The sequence below is a fragment of the Melospiza melodia genome, chromosome 4 (genome assembly GCF_035770615.1).
Source record: "Melospiza melodia melodia isolate bMelMel2 chromosome 4, bMelMel2.pri, whole genome shotgun sequence".
NCBI lineage: Eukaryota > Metazoa > Chordata > Aves > Passeriformes > Passerellidae > Melospiza > Melospiza melodia.
This window is the reverse complement of record NC_086197.1, coordinates 94,779,500-94,799,499: the sequence shown is the minus strand read 5'-3', so window position 1 is coordinate 94,799,499 and position 20,000 is coordinate 94,779,500. Positions and strand designations below refer to the sequence as shown.

General features: G+C 40.3%; 2 protein-coding genes across 11 annotated transcripts in view; one reads left to right on the top strand and one right to left on the bottom strand.

Annotated features, from left to right (window-relative positions):
* Window positions 1-9,050, top strand: part of EPS8 (EGFR pathway substrate 8, signaling adaptor) — a 125,694-nt gene extending 116,644 nt beyond the window's left edge. For all 9 annotated transcript variants that reach the window (XM_063155642.1, XM_063155636.1, XM_063155645.1 and 6 more), the window contains 4 exons: window positions 160-403; window positions 4,045-4,225; window positions 5,600-5,729; window positions 7,593-9,050. In XM_063155642.1, the coding sequence (XP_063011712.1) occupies window positions 160-403; window positions 4,045-4,225; window positions 5,600-5,729; window positions 7,593-7,706 (669 nt within the window). In that variant the 3' untranslated portion in view covers window positions 7,707-9,050. The remainder of the gene's footprint in view (window positions 1-159; window positions 404-4,044; window positions 4,226-5,599; window positions 5,730-7,592) is intronic.
* A 4,420-nt stretch (window positions 9,051-13,470) lies between these two features.
* PTPRO (protein tyrosine phosphatase receptor type O) overlaps window positions 13,471-20,000 on the bottom strand; it is a 140,824-nt gene continuing 134,294 nt past the window's right edge. For both annotated transcript variants that reach the window (XM_063155634.1, XM_063155635.1), the window contains 3 exons: window positions 18,838-18,973; window positions 16,413-16,533; window positions 13,471-14,844 (listed from right to left, as the gene is read on the bottom strand). In XM_063155634.1, the coding sequence (XP_063011704.1) occupies window positions 16,429-16,533; window positions 18,838-18,973 (241 nt within the window). In that variant the 3' untranslated portion in view covers window positions 13,471-14,844; window positions 16,413-16,428. The remainder of the gene's footprint in view (window positions 14,845-16,412; window positions 16,534-18,837; window positions 18,974-20,000) is intronic.

Genomic DNA, 20,000 nt, shown 5'->3' with positions numbered 1-20,000 from the left:
AAACTTTGATGTCAGATCAACTTTTGGCAAAGTTTGGAATGATACGTGACAAGTGAGATGCCTCAGTGGAATAAAAGGCACCATTTGGTGGAAAATCTGGGTTTGCCTGACGTGTTGCCCAGATGTTGTTTCCTGACTGATCCCTTGTGCCTCCTGCAGAAGCAGAGGACGGACTATGTCGCGAAGCAGCCGGAGCCGGCCCCCGCCACGCCCTCACCGCCGCCCACGCCCGCTCCTGTCCCCGTGCCCGTGCCCGTGCCCCTGCCCCCCAGTGCCCCAGCTCCCATCCCAGTGCCCGTGCCCAAGGCACCGGCCGCCGTCAGCCGCCAGAGCAGCACCTCCAGTGACAGCGGCGGCAGCGTGGCCCGCGACACGCAACGGCAGAAGCAGATCCCCGTGGATCGTAAGTGTGCCCTAGGATGCATGATAAAATACTTTCTTCCCCTTCCTGTGTGCTTGGCTTAATTCTGAAGTTCCTGAAAGTTGTGTTTCAGATGAATCTTGGTGGAAAAATTTGGGTTTAACTTTATGTTTAAAATACAGGTGGATGTGTGTGTGTGAAATACTTATGGATGCGTGTTCTGACCCTCGTTATAATTACTGCAATGGTAATTATGCAGAAACACTTTATACCTGTCCCATCCTAAATCACAGAATTTACGGAACGACCAGGTTGGAAGAGACCTTTAAGATCATTGAGTACAACCCATGCCCTAACACAAGCTCGCCTAAACCCTGGCACCCAGTGCCACATCCAGGCTTTGTTAAACACATCCAAGGATGATGACTCCACCACCTCCCTGGGCAGAACCATTCCAGAACTTTATCACTCTTTCCATGAAAAACTTTTTTCTAACATCTAACCCAAATTTCCCATGCCTGGGATCTCTAGTCAGTGTTTTTAACACTGGAATGCCCATGCTGATATGCTGGCTAATGGAGACTTTCCACCTGAACTCACTGCCACATTACAACCTGCATTGCTTGTAAAACCAGTTACATGGTTTTCACACTTCATGATCATCCATATTTCTAGGTTGTTTGCACCATTCTGATGCATGTATTCAGGGCTTCAATAACACTTGCAGGTCTGGCTGATGCACAGGAACCACATTGTAATAGTTTTGTAGAGTTACTTTACAGCTGGGGCCCCTTAGCTTGGTCAAAGCAGCAGCAACTGGCAGGCCATGGAGCAGACTTTGGTGTCCTTGTCCCAGGAGGACACAGGAACATATCCCATACCTCCATAGCTGGAAAAACTTGGGAATGTGCATCCAACAGTGTGTGGCTGCCTTGAGAATTTCTGATTAAGGCCACCTTATATATATAAATATGCCAAATTGAGGCATGCTGAGGCTGCTAACTGGTATTGACTGAAAAGCAGGTAGGGTTAGAAAAGCTTCTTTAGTCAGTAATTTCTGTCCTAAATGCACTTTAGGCAGTGTGATTGCTTGGCTTAGAAATAACTGAAACATGTAGGCAAGCATTTGCTACAGCTTTTAAAGTAATAGCTGTAAAAATAATGAGCTTTTTGTAGTGCAAGAGTTGACAGCTTTTCATACTCACTGCCTTACCAGCAAATCCTGCTTCCACCTAAGGTTAGAACCTGGCCCTGAGCATAATCCTTTCTGGGGAAGGGCTTCTTTGCCCCCTGTCCCCAGTGGATGGGAATAATCCTGTGGTGGGGTCTGTGGTGACATTGCCTGGTGGAGGACAAGCTCCTGCCTAAACTCTGAGCTCAGGAAGTCTCTGGGAACTTTTCCTTATATTCACCTAATGGGCTGTCTGTCTGGAAATCATAACTGGAGAACAGCCTGGCTGGAGGAACAGGCTTCACTGCTGCTTCCCAAAGAAAAGAGTTATTTAAATAAAAGCAGATAAATAAACACTTACAAAAGATGTGGAAAGTGAGGGTGATTTCCCCCACACACATGCACAAAAATGAAATTTTTATTTCTGTGGAAGAACTTTGCCATAGCATGGCTGTATCCTTGAATCCATGGTGGCCTTCTCCATCCATTCTAGATGGAAAATGAGAAGACCATGATCCTGGCTTCAGGTACAGGGCATGTGTGAGGTGTAGGAGTTACTGTAGAGGCTGTGGGTCACACACAGGAGATCCTGCTCACCCAAGCCCAGTTAATGAGCTTCAGGCACCTCAAAACCCTCACAGAATAGGTTCCTCTGCAAAGGTGGTGGGAAACCTGCTGGCCAAGTACCCACCTGAGCCCTGCAGAGAACACAGCAGAACCTGCCCCACACCCTGCTTATTTCTGATAACCCATCTAACAACGGGAAGGATCTCTTACCTAACAGCTAAATATTTGTCTCTTGATACAATCTTGGTCTAGATTAAGCATAAATCTTTCAAAATCTGAGTAAATAGAAGGAAGATAGCAATGTTCTGTGTCTCTTCCTGCTTGGGGAAACAGCGGGTGCAGGATTTGATAACAGTGCCTAAAGGCTTTCCTTGTATAACCCCTGTCAGATTTGCACAAATCACTGAGCTCGTATCATTGGGCTTCTGACTCACACTCAGGGTGGGGGGAGATGAGAAAACCCTACACAACAGGGCCTGAATGCCTCAAATATCATAGTGGAGATGCTTTTTCCACTTTCAACCTGAGGCTATTTTTGCAAAAGAAAAAAGGAAATGGTTAAAACAACATTTTTTCTTCTTTTTGCTCTGGTGATTAAAGAAATAATCCTAGAGGCCTATGTAAAGCTTGTTTTTATTTGTTTAACTGGCTGGAGATATTGATCCCTGGAGAGGTTTTGAGAGAATTTAAAAGGAAAGTAGAGAAGGCAAAAATGTTTCTATCTTACAGGGGCTTTTTTCATATTGAAGTTGAGTTGTTTTCAGCTGTTCCTATCAGTGTAATGGGAGAAGAGGAATAGGTTTGGCCATCTGGGTGCACTGAGAGGGTGGTGTAGTTACTCTTTGTGTATCAAAGTGAGAAGGTTGAATAAAGATCACTAAAAATATCTTGGCAAGGAAATCCTGAGAATTTTTGAGATAATTGAAGTTGTTTGTCAGAGGATTTTTATAGTTGTTCCAATGTTATGGCACAGAGAGTTTAACTGTGTGAAATCAGTATCTTCTATGAACCCAAAAGGTTATTTATACTTTATTGAATTCTACCTATTTTTGTGAAGTTATCCACAGAAATTTTTATAGTAATTTTAAACAATTCTCACTGTCATTATAATTGATTTTGTTGAAATGACTGAAAAGCATTTAAGTTTGTTGCCTGCTAATGAACAGCAAACAGCAAATGGGTTCTGGGGGATAATGAATTCTTACAGTTTTGTTTAAAATGAGAAAATAAATAAACAAATCTTGCCCAATTTTTGAGTCTCTGGTGAGAGCAGCTACCCCTTTTTTTTTTTTTATTATTCCTTTTTTAATGCGAAGTGTGACAATGTTTTAGCTAAGCAGCCACTCCAGGCTTGGAGTGAATTCAAATTTCTCAAAACCCTGTCAAAAATGCAATTGCTACAATAGCTCATTAGACATAAGTTGATATATGTCAGCAGCTGTGAAATGTTTTTGCCTATGTTGATTTGCACTAAAAAGTTGAACTATCAACTAAAGAACTGTGTGTGGAAAGTGCTACCTTCCCACAGTGTGAGCAATCTTACAACCTTCCTCATTATTTTCTTGCTTACATTTTTAAACCCTCAATTCTGTTTGAAAAAAAAAGGCAGACTGTGACAATTGAATAACCCTCCATTCCCATTTTATTCTACAGCTTGGGTGCTGTCACACTGCTCTGCACCTCTCTGTGACATCCAGGCATCTCTCCTTTCTGGGGTCTTAGTTGAATTCTGTCTGGGGATTTTTGTTTGTTTATTTTTCCTTTGTTTTGCAAAGGGAGGATTGGGAATATTGAAATATTCAATGGGGGAATAATTCAATCAGATCTAATGAATGAATTAAAAAAAAAAAAAAGTTGGCGATTTAAAGTGACATAAAGTGACATAGAAGAAATGACTTGGCTTTGATAGAAGAGAATAATTTCTGTGAGATGTCTCTCTCTCTAGGCAGGAAATCCCAGATGGAGGAGGTGCAGGATGAACTCGTGCACAGGCTGACCATCGGCCGGAGCGCTGCCCAGAGGAAATTCCACGTGCCACGGCCAAACATCCCCGTGGTGAACATCACCTACGACTCCTCCCCCGAGGATGTCAAAGCCTGGCTGCAGTCCAAGGGATTCAACCCTGTGTAAGTCCCAGGGCAGAGGCAGCAAAACTCCTTTAAATAAAAAAGGACCTGTTTTCCTGTCAGGATGTGGTCCGAGACCACTTGTTAACATCAGGCAGCCTCCTGAAAATCAAGATGAGTTTTTGATCAAGAGATATCAGCTGCACTCTTGGAAAAATTAATTTGTTTTTACATATATATACATATACCTATATGCATATATATAAATATATATGCATCTATACATATATATGTACACATATATACATGTATATATACACGTATATATAGACACACATATATACATATATATACACATATGTATGCATCTATATATCCATATATAAGCATATATATTCATCTATAAACACATATTTTACATGCATATATATACATATACACATACATATATGTATATATAGACATATATATGTATTTATACATGTATATGTATATATACACATTTATGTACACATATACATATATGTATATATACACATGCATACACATCTATTTATACACATATATATGCACGTATATATACACATATATATGCATTTATATATCCATATATAAACATATATATTCATCTATAAACACATATGTTTTGCATGTCTATATGTATACACATACATATATGTATATATAGACATATATAGATATATATACATATTTATGTACACATATATATACACATCTGTTTATACACGTATATATGCATCTATATATACACATATATACATCTATAAACACATATATACTTATATAAACATATATATTAATCTATAAACATATATTTTACATTCACATGTATTTACATACATATATGTATATATACATATATATGTGTGTATATATTTATGTACACATATATACATATATATACACATATACACACATATATACATCTATCTATACGTATAAAACTTATATATTCATCTATAAACACATATATGCATCTACAGATATACACATATATATGTGTGTATAAGTGCACCTAATACATATATCAAAATATATGACAATGTGGTTATAGAGCTAGAGAACGTCTATGTATTTTATATGTATTGATTATTATTAAAATTATTATTATTAATATTAAATAGCAATGATAATGATGATGATAATAATAATAATAATAATAATAATAATAATAATAATAATAATAATAATAATAATAATAATAATAATAATAATAGTAATAGTAGTAGTAGTATAGTATATATATTTTAGCCTCTATAAAAAATCTACTTATACACCCAGTTGACTTCAGCAGTCCTGCTGCACCAAGTTTGCTCTGAATTTAGCAGTCCTAGCCAAGGTAATGTGGGATGGAGACAACCTTGGCCAGTGTGGTTTTGCTGATTTCCTGTTTGCTCCCTTGCTGTGTCCCAGGACTGTGAACAGCCTCGGTGTGCTGACAGGAGCTCAGCTTTTCTCCCTCAATAAAGAGGAACTGAGGACTGTTTGCCCAGAAGGGTCAAGAGTCTACAACCAAATTACGGTACAGAAATCTGCCTTGGAGGTATGGACAACTCTTCTCACTCACCTAGTTTGGGTAACGAATTTTAAACCTGTGGAATTAAATATCTCCTTCTCTGAGGCAGGTGGTTTTTCCTCAGTTCCCATCATATTGATAAACACTCTTTTCACCTGAGTTATTTGGTGTTAATTCATTGGGACAGTATTCATCAAAACACGAGGTGAGATCTTCCCCACTTCTAAAGGGGTCCAAAAGCATTAGAAATAGCACCACTTTTCTTTAATTAACGTTTTTTCTCTTAAACACCTTAAGCTTTTGTCCAAACCACTGCTAAGGACAATTCGTGCTGATTTTAAACCTGTAAAATTAGAGATGCACCTACTTTTTTTATTTTAAACTTGCTCTGGCAAGTGGAGAAATTATCTGATGTGAGATCAACCTAACAGAGAAGTTATATTCTCCACAACCTGTTTAGAAGAAAATCTTTAAAAAGTTTAAAATATTTCCTTTCCTTAAGCTGAGACTGTCTCACTTAAATGATTTTAAGCATCAACTACCAGGCATATTTTTAAAGACAGGCTTATGATAATGAATATTTTACACTTCACATGACCAGTGTGGATCAGAGAGCATCATTTTCTAACATTGTCAAAATTGCTTTTTTCCCTTCTTCAAGCCCTATTTTCCAGTTAAAGGAAGGGAGAAATATTTCACCTTTACTCTTAGGAATAGAAGTCGCTACAGTCTAGGGCAATCCATCATTTCCTAGTGAAGATATATTTGTATTCTTCAATTTTTTTGCATGTCAGCCATCTTATTTCAGTGTACTGAAATTGAAGTAGCTTTGTAGTGGAATTTGGTCTGAAAAGCAGAGATGGCCTGGATTAGAGGGGTTTTTTCCTCTCCATGCTGTTATTCTGCTTGCCCCGGTTAGGCCTCACTCTGCAGGAAACTCAGAAGTCCAAACTTGTCTAATAAATGCCCTACAAGAGTTAATTAGCAGCTGCTTAGAGTCTAACAAGGTAATTCTTTTTTTGTTGGGAGAAAAGTAATTGAAATATTTATTTCTTCCTTGGTTATTTGAGGTTGAGTTTCAGAATTTATGCAGTTCCTGATGGCTTTAGTTCCTGAAGTTTTGGAGGTCATGTCATGGCCAGATAGTACAGTAGCTCTTGGTTTATAATCCCCTAGTTTTATTCATGCACACTTTAGGAAGTTCTGTTCTAGTGAATAGATGTCCTGGCATTGCAAATAATTTCATTTATGTTGAAAAAGCAGCTGGTTCAGGAGACCTGGTTTTCACTCTTAAAAGGTGAAATAAAACCTTGTCCTCACAATACTTCACTGTTGCTAATATTATAATATGGTCCAATTTCTATGAGTGTGCTCTAAATTTGAAATCTGTATTTCTGGGCTGCAAATGCCTCATGGTGAATTCTGTGAGAGCCTGAGACTGAATCCTTACTTTGGTCTTGCCCATGCAATCCCATGTGCATGTGTGAGCTTTTAAACCCATCAAGGATTTATTTTTGGGGTTTTAATTTCTAAATATTATTGCCCCAATTTTTAAGTGTGGAATCCTAACAAACTCATTGTGCTTTAACTCTGCTTTTACTGAAGCCATATTTTATAAACCCCCTAAATATCCAACACTGCCAGGACCTCATGTGGGAATTAAAGATGCTCAGCAATGATGAAATATGCTTTTAATAGTCTGCAGATTATTTTTTTTCTGGTCTGTATTTAAGGATAGTGTAAATATTTGTGTATTGGAGCTGCAAGGTGAGTTTGCTCAAACAAACTGCTTGCTGTTTGCTCAAACAAAACTTAACAAAATGCTGGCAGAGGAATTTCAGCACCTCTCAAACGCTTTATTACAAGTAAACTCTTCTCTTTTGTTTATAGGCTAGCAGTGGTAGCTCAGAACTGCAAGAAATTATGAGAAGACGACAAGAAAAAATCAGTGCAGCTGCCACAGATTCAGGTGTGGAGTCCTTTGATGAAGGAAGCAGCCACTAAATGTGTTTCCTCTTTTCTTTAATTCCATTGTCCATAGCATTAAAACCATCCAGCTTTGCTTTAGGAAGCAGTGAAGGGGAATGTCTTATTGTATTGTAAACGTAGCCAACATAAAGAAAATTTACAGTAGTCTCCACAGAAGTACCTGCTGCTGGCTCCTCATCATGAGAAATGAACAGATGAGAAAAGCACTGGAGATTCCTGACAGGTGAAAATATTGGTACATGATTCATTTACACCCAGAGATGAGTCTTGGCTTTACGGAATTAACATGACAGATAAATTGGAGCACGTCTTTGTTGGTGATTCATCTGAGGGAAGCTGAGCCAGCAATAAAAAAGCTCTTGAACCCTTCAGTAATAATAAGATTCTGAATCCCATCTCTTGCTGTAGTGTGCAATTATGTCCTTTTTGGCTCAGTCTTTCTTGTCAGGCATTTGGCTGCAGGATGTTTACTTAAGTTGTCGACTCCAGCAAATGTGGAGGAAATGTTTAGGGAATGAACAGCAGCCCAACACAGACTGAATCTTTCCTGCATCACTCCCAAGATGTTTTATTACTAATGATGCTGTTTATAGCAAAATAATATTCTGTACATCGATTTTATCCATATTTCACCTGTGATGAACTATAATATTGCACAAGAAAGAGTAACTAGAAAATAGTAACACAACCCAGCTCAAAGAGGTGATGAGATCTGCTGTAGCCATGCAACAACTCACAGCATATTTTTCTTTAAAACATAATTGCATTTTTTTGTCTGTAACTTAACCCATCAAAAAAAAACAGTGTATAATCTAGACTTCTCTGTGTGTTGATTCCAGATATCAGTTTTTCCTCATGCAAAAAGCCTTTGTAATTGCCTTTATAAATGTAATCTTTTGGAAAAGTGGATTCTTGAAGGTAAAACGGGGGAAAAAAGAAAAGAGAAACATCCCTTACAGAAAAAGTTATTTTTGGAGATACAATGATTTTTTGTCACAAAATGTTCTGTTTCATATGGTCATGTGATTTTATATATAATATATGTATTATATATAATATATAATATCACTTAATTTAGACAAATTTAATCATCTAGTTTGATTAAGTTTCATAGTGCCTTTTTCACATGAATCAGCTTAAAGTCTGCAATAAACAGTATTTCTTGTCTGTTAAATTATTGTATCTTTGTGGCTACAAAGACAGTATTGAAATAAGAAAGTAATCTTGATTTTTGCCATTAGTTTGCTTTTCCTCTGCGTACAAGGGAAAAAAAATCTATTCATTTTTTTCACAAATGAAAAATTAAAATCTTAATAAAGGTGTTAGTGCCATTTATTGTAAATGTCCTTGCAAATACTACTTCTGTGTGGTTGGTTGTGTGTTCATGTATGTTTTTACATTTTATACATATTCTTTATTGCTGTCTGCATAAACATGGCCTTATTCAGAAATGGGTCAAGAAATGATAAATCCCATTACCTATAAGTGCAGCAGGAAGAACCTTTTTAAAAGGCGTTTGAAACTTATTTAAAACTTAAATTCCCTGCCTTTTCTCATGGGAAGGATTTCTGATTCTATAGAAAGCACTCTGGTGGTAATCTGCACCTCCACTGCCCTGATAATTACCAAAATATGAAGCCAATACTTATGCTCTCTGCTGGTTTTTATTTCAGCATTTAGAACATGGTTTGCTTTTGCCCAGAAAGAGGCACCAGCTCTGGGACATCCTAGAATTTGTGAAGTTTGCCACTGTGAGGTGTTGGAGGGAGAACTCATATTTCACCTATGAGAGAAAAGAGGTGGCTTCACAACAGTTTGGGGTTTTATTTTGGAGCTGGGTTTCTGTGGAGCTGATGTTTAAAAAGTGCCAGACAAGTCTGAATGTGGTCAGTGTGCTCAGAAGCATCTTGGGAGATTCTTGGGGAAAAAGAGGAAATCCCTTCCACACACTGAACAACCAGAATCATCTTGGGGTTGGTGGGTTGATCGGTTTGTGTCTTTTTTTCACAGTTTTTAAACTACTAATGAATTAACAACCAGGTACTCCTTGAGTTGCATTTACCCTTTAAACTTTGCTGAACTAACCACTGATTTCTGTGTTACAGTCTGGGAAATCTGAATGGTGTTGAGGGAAATATTCCCCTGTTTACTGGAATATCCTTGGTGTTTTAAAGCACTGCAGGGAGCTTCACCCTTATGCTGCTGTGCAGTTTTTGAATTTTCATTTTGTTGGCAGTCATAAGAAATCGGAAGGAGATCTCATTTGGGGTTCCTCAAATGAAATGTTTTCCTCAAAATATTCCATGGTTAAAACGAAACCAGTAGTAAAATGCAGTGTTCCATTCAAAATGTTTTCTCTAGGATTTGAGCAGTATTTTTTCAATACTAATATTTCAGAAGGATGTGATATGTCTTTGAGAAGGAAAGAAAGCAGTTTTTTAAATGCCAAAATCAGTGCCTTATTAGACATTTGAAAAGTGGGAGTAATTTACTATTTTTCTGCCATCAATCTGCCTCTTTAACTGGGTGGAGGGAGGGAGTTTTAGCAGCCTGTGTTCACTCAGCAGTTCTGCGCTTTCAAAGCACAAACATTTCAACATCAGCAAGGCACTTCTTCCCACTTCTGTAGGCTGCTTGTTCCCTTGGGACACCATGGGGAGAGCAAACCACTGTGAAGCCACAGAATAAATGCAGAAAGAACACTTCTAGCCAATATTTATGGGTGGAGCACTTTACTTACCATCGAGAAATTCAAATGTTAAACAGGGCTTTGCTCAGACAAACTGTGATCTGTGGAATTGTATACAATTTTCCATTGCTCCAAAGCACTGAACTGTATAAAAATTGGTGTTTATTGTTTGTTAAGTTTTTGTTTTCAGTGAGGTTGGGAAATAAGTGCATATATCCATGACTGGTGTGTGCAGAAATAAATGGTTTATGAAGCAGTAGAGATATCATATGCAAAATTATGATGACAGTCTAAAATGTGCAGAGCTCTCAGTGTGTTCATGAGTGTTTGTGAACTTCAGAATTGTGATAATTTAAGGGAACAAAGCAAAGAATCCATTAATATCTGTAAGAATGTAAATTCTTTCTAATTATGAAACATGTAAGTAATAGAATTTTTATTTTAATGTGGGAGTGAACGCATTTTGAGTTTTCAGGTCACAGACAGAAGCAAGTTATAGCTATAGTACCAGACCTTGTTCAAGCAGGTATGATCACTGATTTTCCTGCATTTGAAGCATAAAGGATAGGTGATTATGAATGGGAACTCAATTTTCTGGCCAAATTACCCCTTCATAGGACCCCAGTTTTTGTACTATATTGAGTCTGGTGTCTAAACCATCCCTGTTTAAGGTTCTGATACATCAAAAGTGTTTGAGGGAATGATTTTGAGATCCATCTCCCACCTCTACATAAAAGCACCAACATTATATATGAGAAGTGCAAACAAGAGGGAATCTGTATTGGCTCTGTGTTTAAATATTTCACAGACTAAAATTTCTACTGCAGCTATTTCAGCTTTTTGCTAATAAGTGCCTTTGGCTTGGCTCTATCTTTTTTTTTTAATTTCTGAGTTGCTTAGGTTGCAACTTTGGCCTCTAACTACTTCCTAAGTTTTCAGACCAAAATGAAAATCAGGATATGAGTCTGTGCTTCTACTCCTTGGTAATATTTGCAGATTAAAATAGGAGATGAGTGAAAATAGGGAGCCTTCCTAGAAGATTCCCAATCCCCACTGGTGCCTGTCACAGCAGCAGCAAAGCTCAACCCACTCTGCTCCCATCCATGCCAAGAGCACTAACATTATTCTCTCACAAGAAATGGCTGAAATAACAGATTTTGCCTGCCTCAATGAAATTACAATTTTGATACAAGCCCTTAAAAATTAGAAGTGAGAGGCAGGTGGTGTGACTGTGGTTAAAGGAGGGAGGGCAGGAGCATTTTAGGGATAAGATGTTGATTATTTGATAGGAGAAATTCATCCTGGTGTAGGGAAAAAAAAACCCCAAAACATTAAACTGAAATAAAGCACAAGTAAGTCTTCCTGGCCTGTTCTTCATCTTTTGGTGATGTTTGAAGAAAACACCTCTGAAGATCCAGGGCTCACTGCACAGGATGTGCTTGGAGAGGCCACACTTCTAACACATACTTCTTACCACTTCTAAGTACCTGATTTTACCTATTTTTTGCTTCCATGGCAGCACACACAGCATGAGACAAGGAGAAAAACCTGCCCTGGTTTCAGATAATGGTCACTCACAGCACAGAGCTGCTTTTGCAGACATCTAGAAGAGCAGCAGATCAATAAAGAGCATCAATAGTGTCAGCAGAGCCTATGGACATGAAGCCCATAATTCCAAATATCTATTACCAAACCCGAGGCTTCAGACAGCTTTACAGCTGTGATGACTGGAGGGTTTTACTTTAGCAGATGCTGGAAACAACATTAACATGAAGCATGAGTCCAAAACATTGTTCTTTTGGACTTACACGGAAGGTGTATGATGAGGCAAAGCCAAAATTGTGATGTGTCAATTCAGAATTAAAAGCTCTGCAGGAGTATTCTGAGCCACAGTGTCTTCCAGGCTCATTTATTGCTTTACTCATGTCCTGAATACTGGGAGAGGTGGTTTCCATTGCCATCCCACATGTCCACTGACACAGCTGTGTGGGGTAGGAAAAGGTATAATTCTGATGGAGTTTTCATTGTAATTGACTTTGTGATTAAATAGCTATTAAAGGAAAAACACACACCTACTGCTGTGCAAATGGAAAAATTTCTGACACACATTCAAAACTGTCTAGTAAACTCAGGCTGCTCAGTGTCCTTTGCTACAGTGTGATTTTGGCGTCTTTGCAGCAATTTTGGACCCTGCCACGTTCAGCCAAGCTCCTGTTACAGCCAGCTCACACTGTGGCATTGTGGGCACAGGGAATGGTTTGGCAGTAACCTGCTTACCCAGCTCTGTGATACAGAATGAGCATGGGCTCAATGGCCAGCAGGAGGGAGGAGACAGCAGATGAGAAAGAATTTGTGGGTTGGTTTTTTTTTTCCTCCAGCTAGTTGTCTAGAAGGATAAAACCACATTTTCTGAGTAAATATGTAATGAAAATCTGAAATGCATTTTTTAAAAAAAGCATGGAGGCAAGGTCTAAATGGTCAAGTGCTCATCTATAATTCGACTTTCTGTTCAGTTTAGGCTCTGCTTTTCCTACTGGAATGGCAGGCCCTCCAGCTGAAATTAGGGAGAAATGTGCACCATTGGAGCCTTTCTTGTTACCAGCTGGCTCCCTGAAACAAGGGGCTCTTCCCTTCTGCATCCACCTTGTGGTTGGAGAAACAGCATCCCTGCTCCAGGACTGGGAGCAGTGGAAGGTGCCTGGAAACAGAAGAGAAGGGAAATGCATATCACACCCATTTAGTAATCAGCTGTTATTCCCTGTTTGTTTAGTACCCCTCACAAGGACCTGTTTTATCTGGGAATTATGTTAAGTCTATGCAGTTTTGCATAATATGCAGTTTTAAGGAAATTTTCTGCTGTAACCTGTGCTATGAATAAGTAATTATCAAGTAAGTATGCACCTATTCACCTGCCAGAAGAAAGGAAGAAAAAAGAAAATCAGCTGAAGGAGATTATCAGGCTCCTGAGGGCAGCAGAGCTACTGCCCTACACCCTGGTGCCTGCCAGGTGATAGCAGAGCCAGAGTAAATGAAATATAAAGCATGTGCAGGTGTATTTTGCTGTTTTGCTGACAGTGACTTCTCCACAGGTAAGCAATCCAGTGTGTTTACTTCCAGTTCAAGTCTGCTTTGTTTACATTGAGTACCATTGCTGCTAACTTCCAATGAGGTGACACAAAGCAACAGGTTACAAAAAATGCCATCAAACATCCATTCTGACAGCATCCATGTCACAATACACAATGATGTACTGGCATTATACAAAGACCAGAAAAAAAAATAATATATATAAGCTAATTATTTTGACTAGAACTGAAATGGACAGCGAAAAAGAAAAGAGCCCCCCACCCTACCCCAAAGGCCCTGCAGGAATCCATACTGACACTTTGGCAGCCTTGTAGCAACAAATTGAAAACCAGCCCTTCACATGCCAAAGCCTTGTATTTGTAACATTGGAAATTCCTGGTTCAGGAAAAATAGTTATGTCCATTAAAGCACTTTTTGTGTTGGTTTTTTTTTTTTTTTTTCTTTCCACCCCTCCAACCTGAACCAGCTTAACGTTTTTACAGAGGGTTAATAATTACTAAAAATAATGCATGAGTGAGGGGTATAGGCACCATAGACTGCTCAGACAGTTAAATGCTATATATGCTAAGATATCCCAGCTGGAAACTCAGCTGCCCTGTGATTAGATCCATCTAAAAAAGAAGCCTGATCAGTGGCATTACTGCAAAAAAGTTGGCAAAAAGAGCAATCCCTCTGCTTAATGAGTGGCAGCCCAGTCAAGAACCAACCCCACCCTTCTCTCAGCTGCCTCTTTCAGCTTCACAGCTCGGATTTCTGTCAGTGTGTTCCTTGTGCTCCCCATGGCCCCACATCCATCGGTGCTGTAAGGGAACCGTCAAATCCATCAAATCCATGGACCCAGCAACCCCCCCGCCCTCCCAGCCCCCTTCCACAATCTCCAGGTTTCTTCATGTATGTTCATGCCTCGCTATTCACTAATGAGGTATTATTAGATACTAACAATGCCTGCTCTCCTAGGGACAGACCAGTGACACATGAAGAAAGCTCTCCAGTCAACCATTAAAAAAATATTGCACTTACTTTAACCTTAAGCCCAACCTGCACAGGAAAAAACAAAATCATGAAAGAAATTAACCAAAACCCCAACACTCTGGAGCAATCTGTCTTATGCACGTATAGTGTCTTTTCCTTCATGTTGTTTTAGCTGAATTTGGTCCAGTATTTAAAAAAAATGTCCAGAAATTAAACAGTTCAAAAGACACCGCAGGCTCGTTAAGGCTTTGTCTCCCCAGTGCTTCAGAAAGGTAAAAGTTTCTTTCCCTCATTGTCCATGCACTGCAGAGCAGTGGTCTCTCGTGGCACAGCACCTGCCCCTTCAAACCATCGACAGAAAATAAATCAGAAGCAAGGGAAGATGGGTGTGCTTCATGGTCTCACCTGCAACCAAACAAACAGAATGGTTTAGAGAGAAGAAAAGGAGATAATTGCACTTTTTAGCATTTGTTTTACTGACCCTCCACTCAGTCTGGGACTGCAGGTCACCAGTACAGGGTAATGGGACTCAGATTAGACAGCAACCCTAAAACCAGGGGACAGTGAGGAAAACTGGGGCTCCTTTTGGCAGGGGATGATGCACACAGGGATGAATAAATGCACATGACACACAGCAGACACGGCTGGAGGTGCTGCCCTCAGCACAGCTCTCCACCAGCTGCTAGAAAAGCAGTTTGTGTCAGTCTGCAGCTTCCTTCTGGGAACCCAGGAAATTCCTCTGGCTGCCCTGGAGGGCTCGAGCCCCTGCCCAGGGGGCTCAGAGACCTTGGCACAGAGCCCAAGACCCCTGTGCCTTTGATTCAGTCCTTGGAAAAAACAATTACCAACCTCATACGAAGAATTACAAGCCACAAAAGTATAAGTAGAATGATAGTGAATCTATCACAGGGTGAAAAATAGATTTTTATAGGGGTTTTAAAATAGGGGTTCAGGGGACAAGATGGAGGAATCTGGGTGTGTTCAGCATTTCTCCTTCTTGACCTCCATCTTCTGCTGTGATGGTGGCAATTTTGGGTAGGTTTAGAGTAGAAACTCACTGTCTAACATAGGTGATAGGTATTGGAAAGTAATTGTAAATACTGTACACAGAGTTTTTAGTATAAAAAGATAACACTGCCCCAGGGGCAGGCACAGTGCCTCTGTCTGACCTGCTGGATGGACCTCGGCAGGCCAGGAGAAAGAATTTCATAGATAAGACACAATAAAAAACCTTGATACAGAGAAATTAAGAGCTCTGATTCCTTCTTCAATTACTGGGCTGGGAAAAGAGACTTTGTGACACATCTCAGAGTCACCCTGAGCAGCAGAGATCCCGAGACTTCCTGCTCCACCCAAAAAAGGAGTGTTAAGGTTATGGCTGGGTTATTGCTGCCACCTAATGAACCAAAGCTTGGTAGCTTAAAGAGCAGTGACACATGTCCCCACAGCTTGTCCCCAGCAGCAAATATCATGGTCACAGCCTCTTGTTTTGCTCAGGCATGGGATCACTGGGAAAGTGACACCAACCCTTCACTAAAGCTGCTGGTGGTACCACTTGGAGAGCCTGCTGCTTCTGTGGTTTTAGATTTAGGAAAACATTTCCCACTGTTTCATGCCAGAGCTTTCTGGGTACCAACTCACCCTCCAGCAGGGCATCCCCAAGCCCCTGCTGGCCTTGGTAACCAGGCAAAATCCTTGTTTGAAAACAACTGGAGGTATTCAGTTCTCCCTGCCTTTAATCTTTGCATGTCAGGACAAGTGGCACGGAATGCTGAGATGGCTCATCAGGAGTTTGGATTCTCTTTTTCTTTACACATGAGTGCGCCCATATATTCTTACAGTGCCATGGGAAGGTTATTTACTGTGACAGGCTGGATTATTTACTGGTTATTTACTGCGAGAGATGGATTTTCCCCTCACTCTCCATGTGAACGGGGAAGAGGAATAAGAAAGGCCAGGCTTGCCTGACTTACCACCTGTGACTCTGAACTAGGACTTGCTGACGTTCTCATATATGACATCACTGATGCAGAACTGCTGCTTCTTCTTTTGCCACATCAGCTGCACACACTGGTGGATAAAAATGTACTGCTCCTAGAAGAAAAGATCAAATAAAAGGGCATTTTTTGTACCCCAGAAGCATGACACAACCAGTTTGATGGGTCACAGTAACAGCCTGCACAGCTCCATGTCTCCCAGCTCAGCCCTTCACAATGCACAATCAGCTCTCAAAATAATAGTCCAAAATTGCTACAGATAGAAGAAAAATCCATGAAATCCACCTGACACCATAATCACTTATTAATAACCTGAATGATGACAGAAGAGTTGAATCTGAGTTAAAGTTGGTCTGTTTTACATTGCCTAAAAATAAATCAATTCCAAGAAAGGTACCTGGATACTTTATATGCAACAAATTGCACCCATGCCACATATGCACCTGAAATATTTTAATGATGTTCAGGTTCCTCAGTGTTTGACTTCTTTATCAATAAGAAGAAAAGCCCCATTTTGTTCACAGAGCAGTTAATTTGGAGAGCCTGGTTTCAGTTCAGGATATTCCCCATTCTAAACCCTTTTTTGGGCCCATGCCATTTGTTTTTTTAAACTGCTCATTGAGACACTGCCAAGTTTCCAGCATAGCAGACAATGTGAACTCAGGTGAGCTGTCAGTGGTTTCATATTTTGTAAGGAAAAACTGTTTGGTGGCCTCTGTGGCTGAGTGTCAGTGTCACTTGGTGACCTGTGAGGCCAGGTTTGGGCACAGCCTGCAGCAGCAGGAGCTCAGTTACTGCCCCTAACATCAGCCCCAGGCATGCAATGAGATCCTACATGAAAAAAAAAGAAATATTTAAAGGAAAAAAAAACCCTACAAAAACCCACATCACCTCTGGAGTGCTAACCATTGCAGCTGAAATCAATCAACCATCAGCATTTTTTTCCTCTGGTGGAAAGGATCTGCTTTTGGATTAATACATTGAATTGTGATGAAAAGTGGCAGTTCGATAGGAATGATCCAGAATGCACTGAAAATTACTTTTTTTTTCATTCCCAGATCCTAGTTGTCACTGCAGGTTTTCTTCCTCCTATCCTCTCCCTGCCACAAGTTTTTTCTTTGCTCCCAATTCAACAAACTTAGACAATACACAACCTAGCCTGAAAACAGTGATGGTGGCACTTCCAGCTGCATGGAGCCTGCTCATTTATACTGTGTGTCTAACCAAGGAAGAGTACAACAGGCATGAAATATTAAATATTTCCCTCATTACCAGGGGAACTGGGAAGGTTTAGATGCATAAAATCTTCTGCTTTGAAGAATGAGTTTGTGATTTTTTTTTCCCAGTAAATATCATCTATATATTTTTGTCTCAGAAAAAGAACTACCCAGTAGATATTTGGGTAGGGAGAGGGGCAAGGAGGGTGTCTGGCAGACTCACAATCCTTTTGTCTGTTTTGCTTGTTTGAAATTCCATTGTGTGATGAGCTGGATGATATCAACATGATACTTGAACAAGGCTGCCTGATACTGATATCATTTCATGAGCCATTAATCCCCTCAGCAAGCCCAGCTCTTTACAGCGTGGCTTAAAAATTTCATGTTAATCTCTTCTAATGCCTTGTTTGCATATTTCACAGAAGGTGAGAATAACTCATTTCCTCTGGCAGACAGTGAGTGCAGATAAATCATCAAACCCACCTATGCAGCAGATTAATAATGTGACAACACCACAATGAAGATGAAAACTTGATAATATTGATTGATAGTGATTTTATCAAATGTTCAAGGTGTTGAATTTGCTGGCAACACTGATGAGGGGAGAGAATGAGTGAATCTGACTGCATGTTCTCAGAAGGCTAATTTAGTATATATAATAATAGATAATAAATAAGAAATTAATATTAATAAATTAATAGCAATAATAAGAAATTATTAATTATTAATATATTAATATATTAATAATGATAATAACTTAATGTTAATTATATACAATTATTATATATGATCAATATTAAACTATACTAAAGAATAGAGAAAGGATAGTTATAGAAGGCTTAACAAGAATGATAATGAAAACTCATGACTCCTTCCAGAGTCTGACACAGCCTGTGATTGGTCATTAAGTTAAAACAATTCACATGAAACCAATGAAACAATGACCAGTTGGTAAACAATGTCCAAACCACATTCCAAAGCAGCAAAACACAGGAGAAGCGAATTATTGTTTTCATTTTTCTCTGAGGCTTCTCGGCTTCCCAGGAGAAGAATCCTGGGCAAAGAGGATTTTTCAGAAAATATGATGGTGACATTCAGGATGAACAACAGTCATGAACATGCTGCGGAGGGGTATGAAATGGGCACAACAATACTGTCACAGTGCTGAAGTGAACAGCCCTTACCTCTGTCTGCACCATGGACATTCTGTAGGACCTCATGTCCGACACCAGCCCCAAAATATCCACGAACTCGTGGTCACGGATGTGCTGCAGGAGCCGGTCCAGGGCGATGAACGTTCCCGTCCGCCCCACGCCAGCGCTGCAACACACAGACATGCAGCTCACTCACACTGCAAAACTGCAAAACCAGGGGCACTGCAAAGGGCAGGAGTGCTGCAGCTGGAGCTATCAGATATGACTGATCTGAGGCCAGGCAGGCTGGTTGAGCTGATTTAGTGGCACACAGCCCTTTGGTTGGGCAGAGTGGAGGCACTCACACACAGAATGTGCACACACAGCCTCACCCACCCTTAGCTCCCTGCTCTTCCTGCTGTCACTGCTCCCCTCACAGGCTTCATGAGACCCCTGCCACTCCAGGGGCTGGAGCCAGAGCTACAGAGACCTGCTCAGGAGCAATGGATGCCCAGAGAAAGTGGGGGTCACCCTGCAGGACTCAGCTCCACAGCTCTCCACACTGCAAAGCTCTTGGCTTGCAAAGACACTGAACTATTGCAGCTCATCCTCAAAGGACAGCCCCCCAGTGATGCCTTGGGAAGGCTGACCTAGAACAGAGGCTGGATGGAGTTAAAGAATAAAGCAGGGATTTATTCAAAGGATCTCCTCCATGGATCCACCTTGGGCAGCACCAGAGCCCAGCCAGGGCTGCACCCAAGATGAACCAAAATGGTCACAAAATGAACCCAAGATGAACCAAAATGGTCCCACTCATGAGGTCTGTCCCTGGGATCAGTTCTGCTCCATTTGCACCTTGCAGTTCATTGTCCCATTCCAGCTTTAGCCCAGGCAGTCCCACCCTGCTTGTTTTTCTCTCTCCAGCCCACGGTGTTTGTGCTCCTGGGCTGAGATTTGGGTCATTTGTCCTTGGTGCCCAGCTGGAGCAGGAATTGTTTTGTCTCCCTGCTCTGTGCACAGAGCTCACCATCCCCTAACACGAAGCTCAGACTCACATGCTAAAGCAGCACAGAATGTGAAAAATAGAAAAGCTAAACCTGAGGCATCACCAGAAGAGTCTGCACTCCAGGACTTCTGCCTTAGGAGCATGAGACAGAAATAGCTACCACTCAGCTGAAAATCTACATTTTCCCCAAAGGAAAGCTTAGCAACTA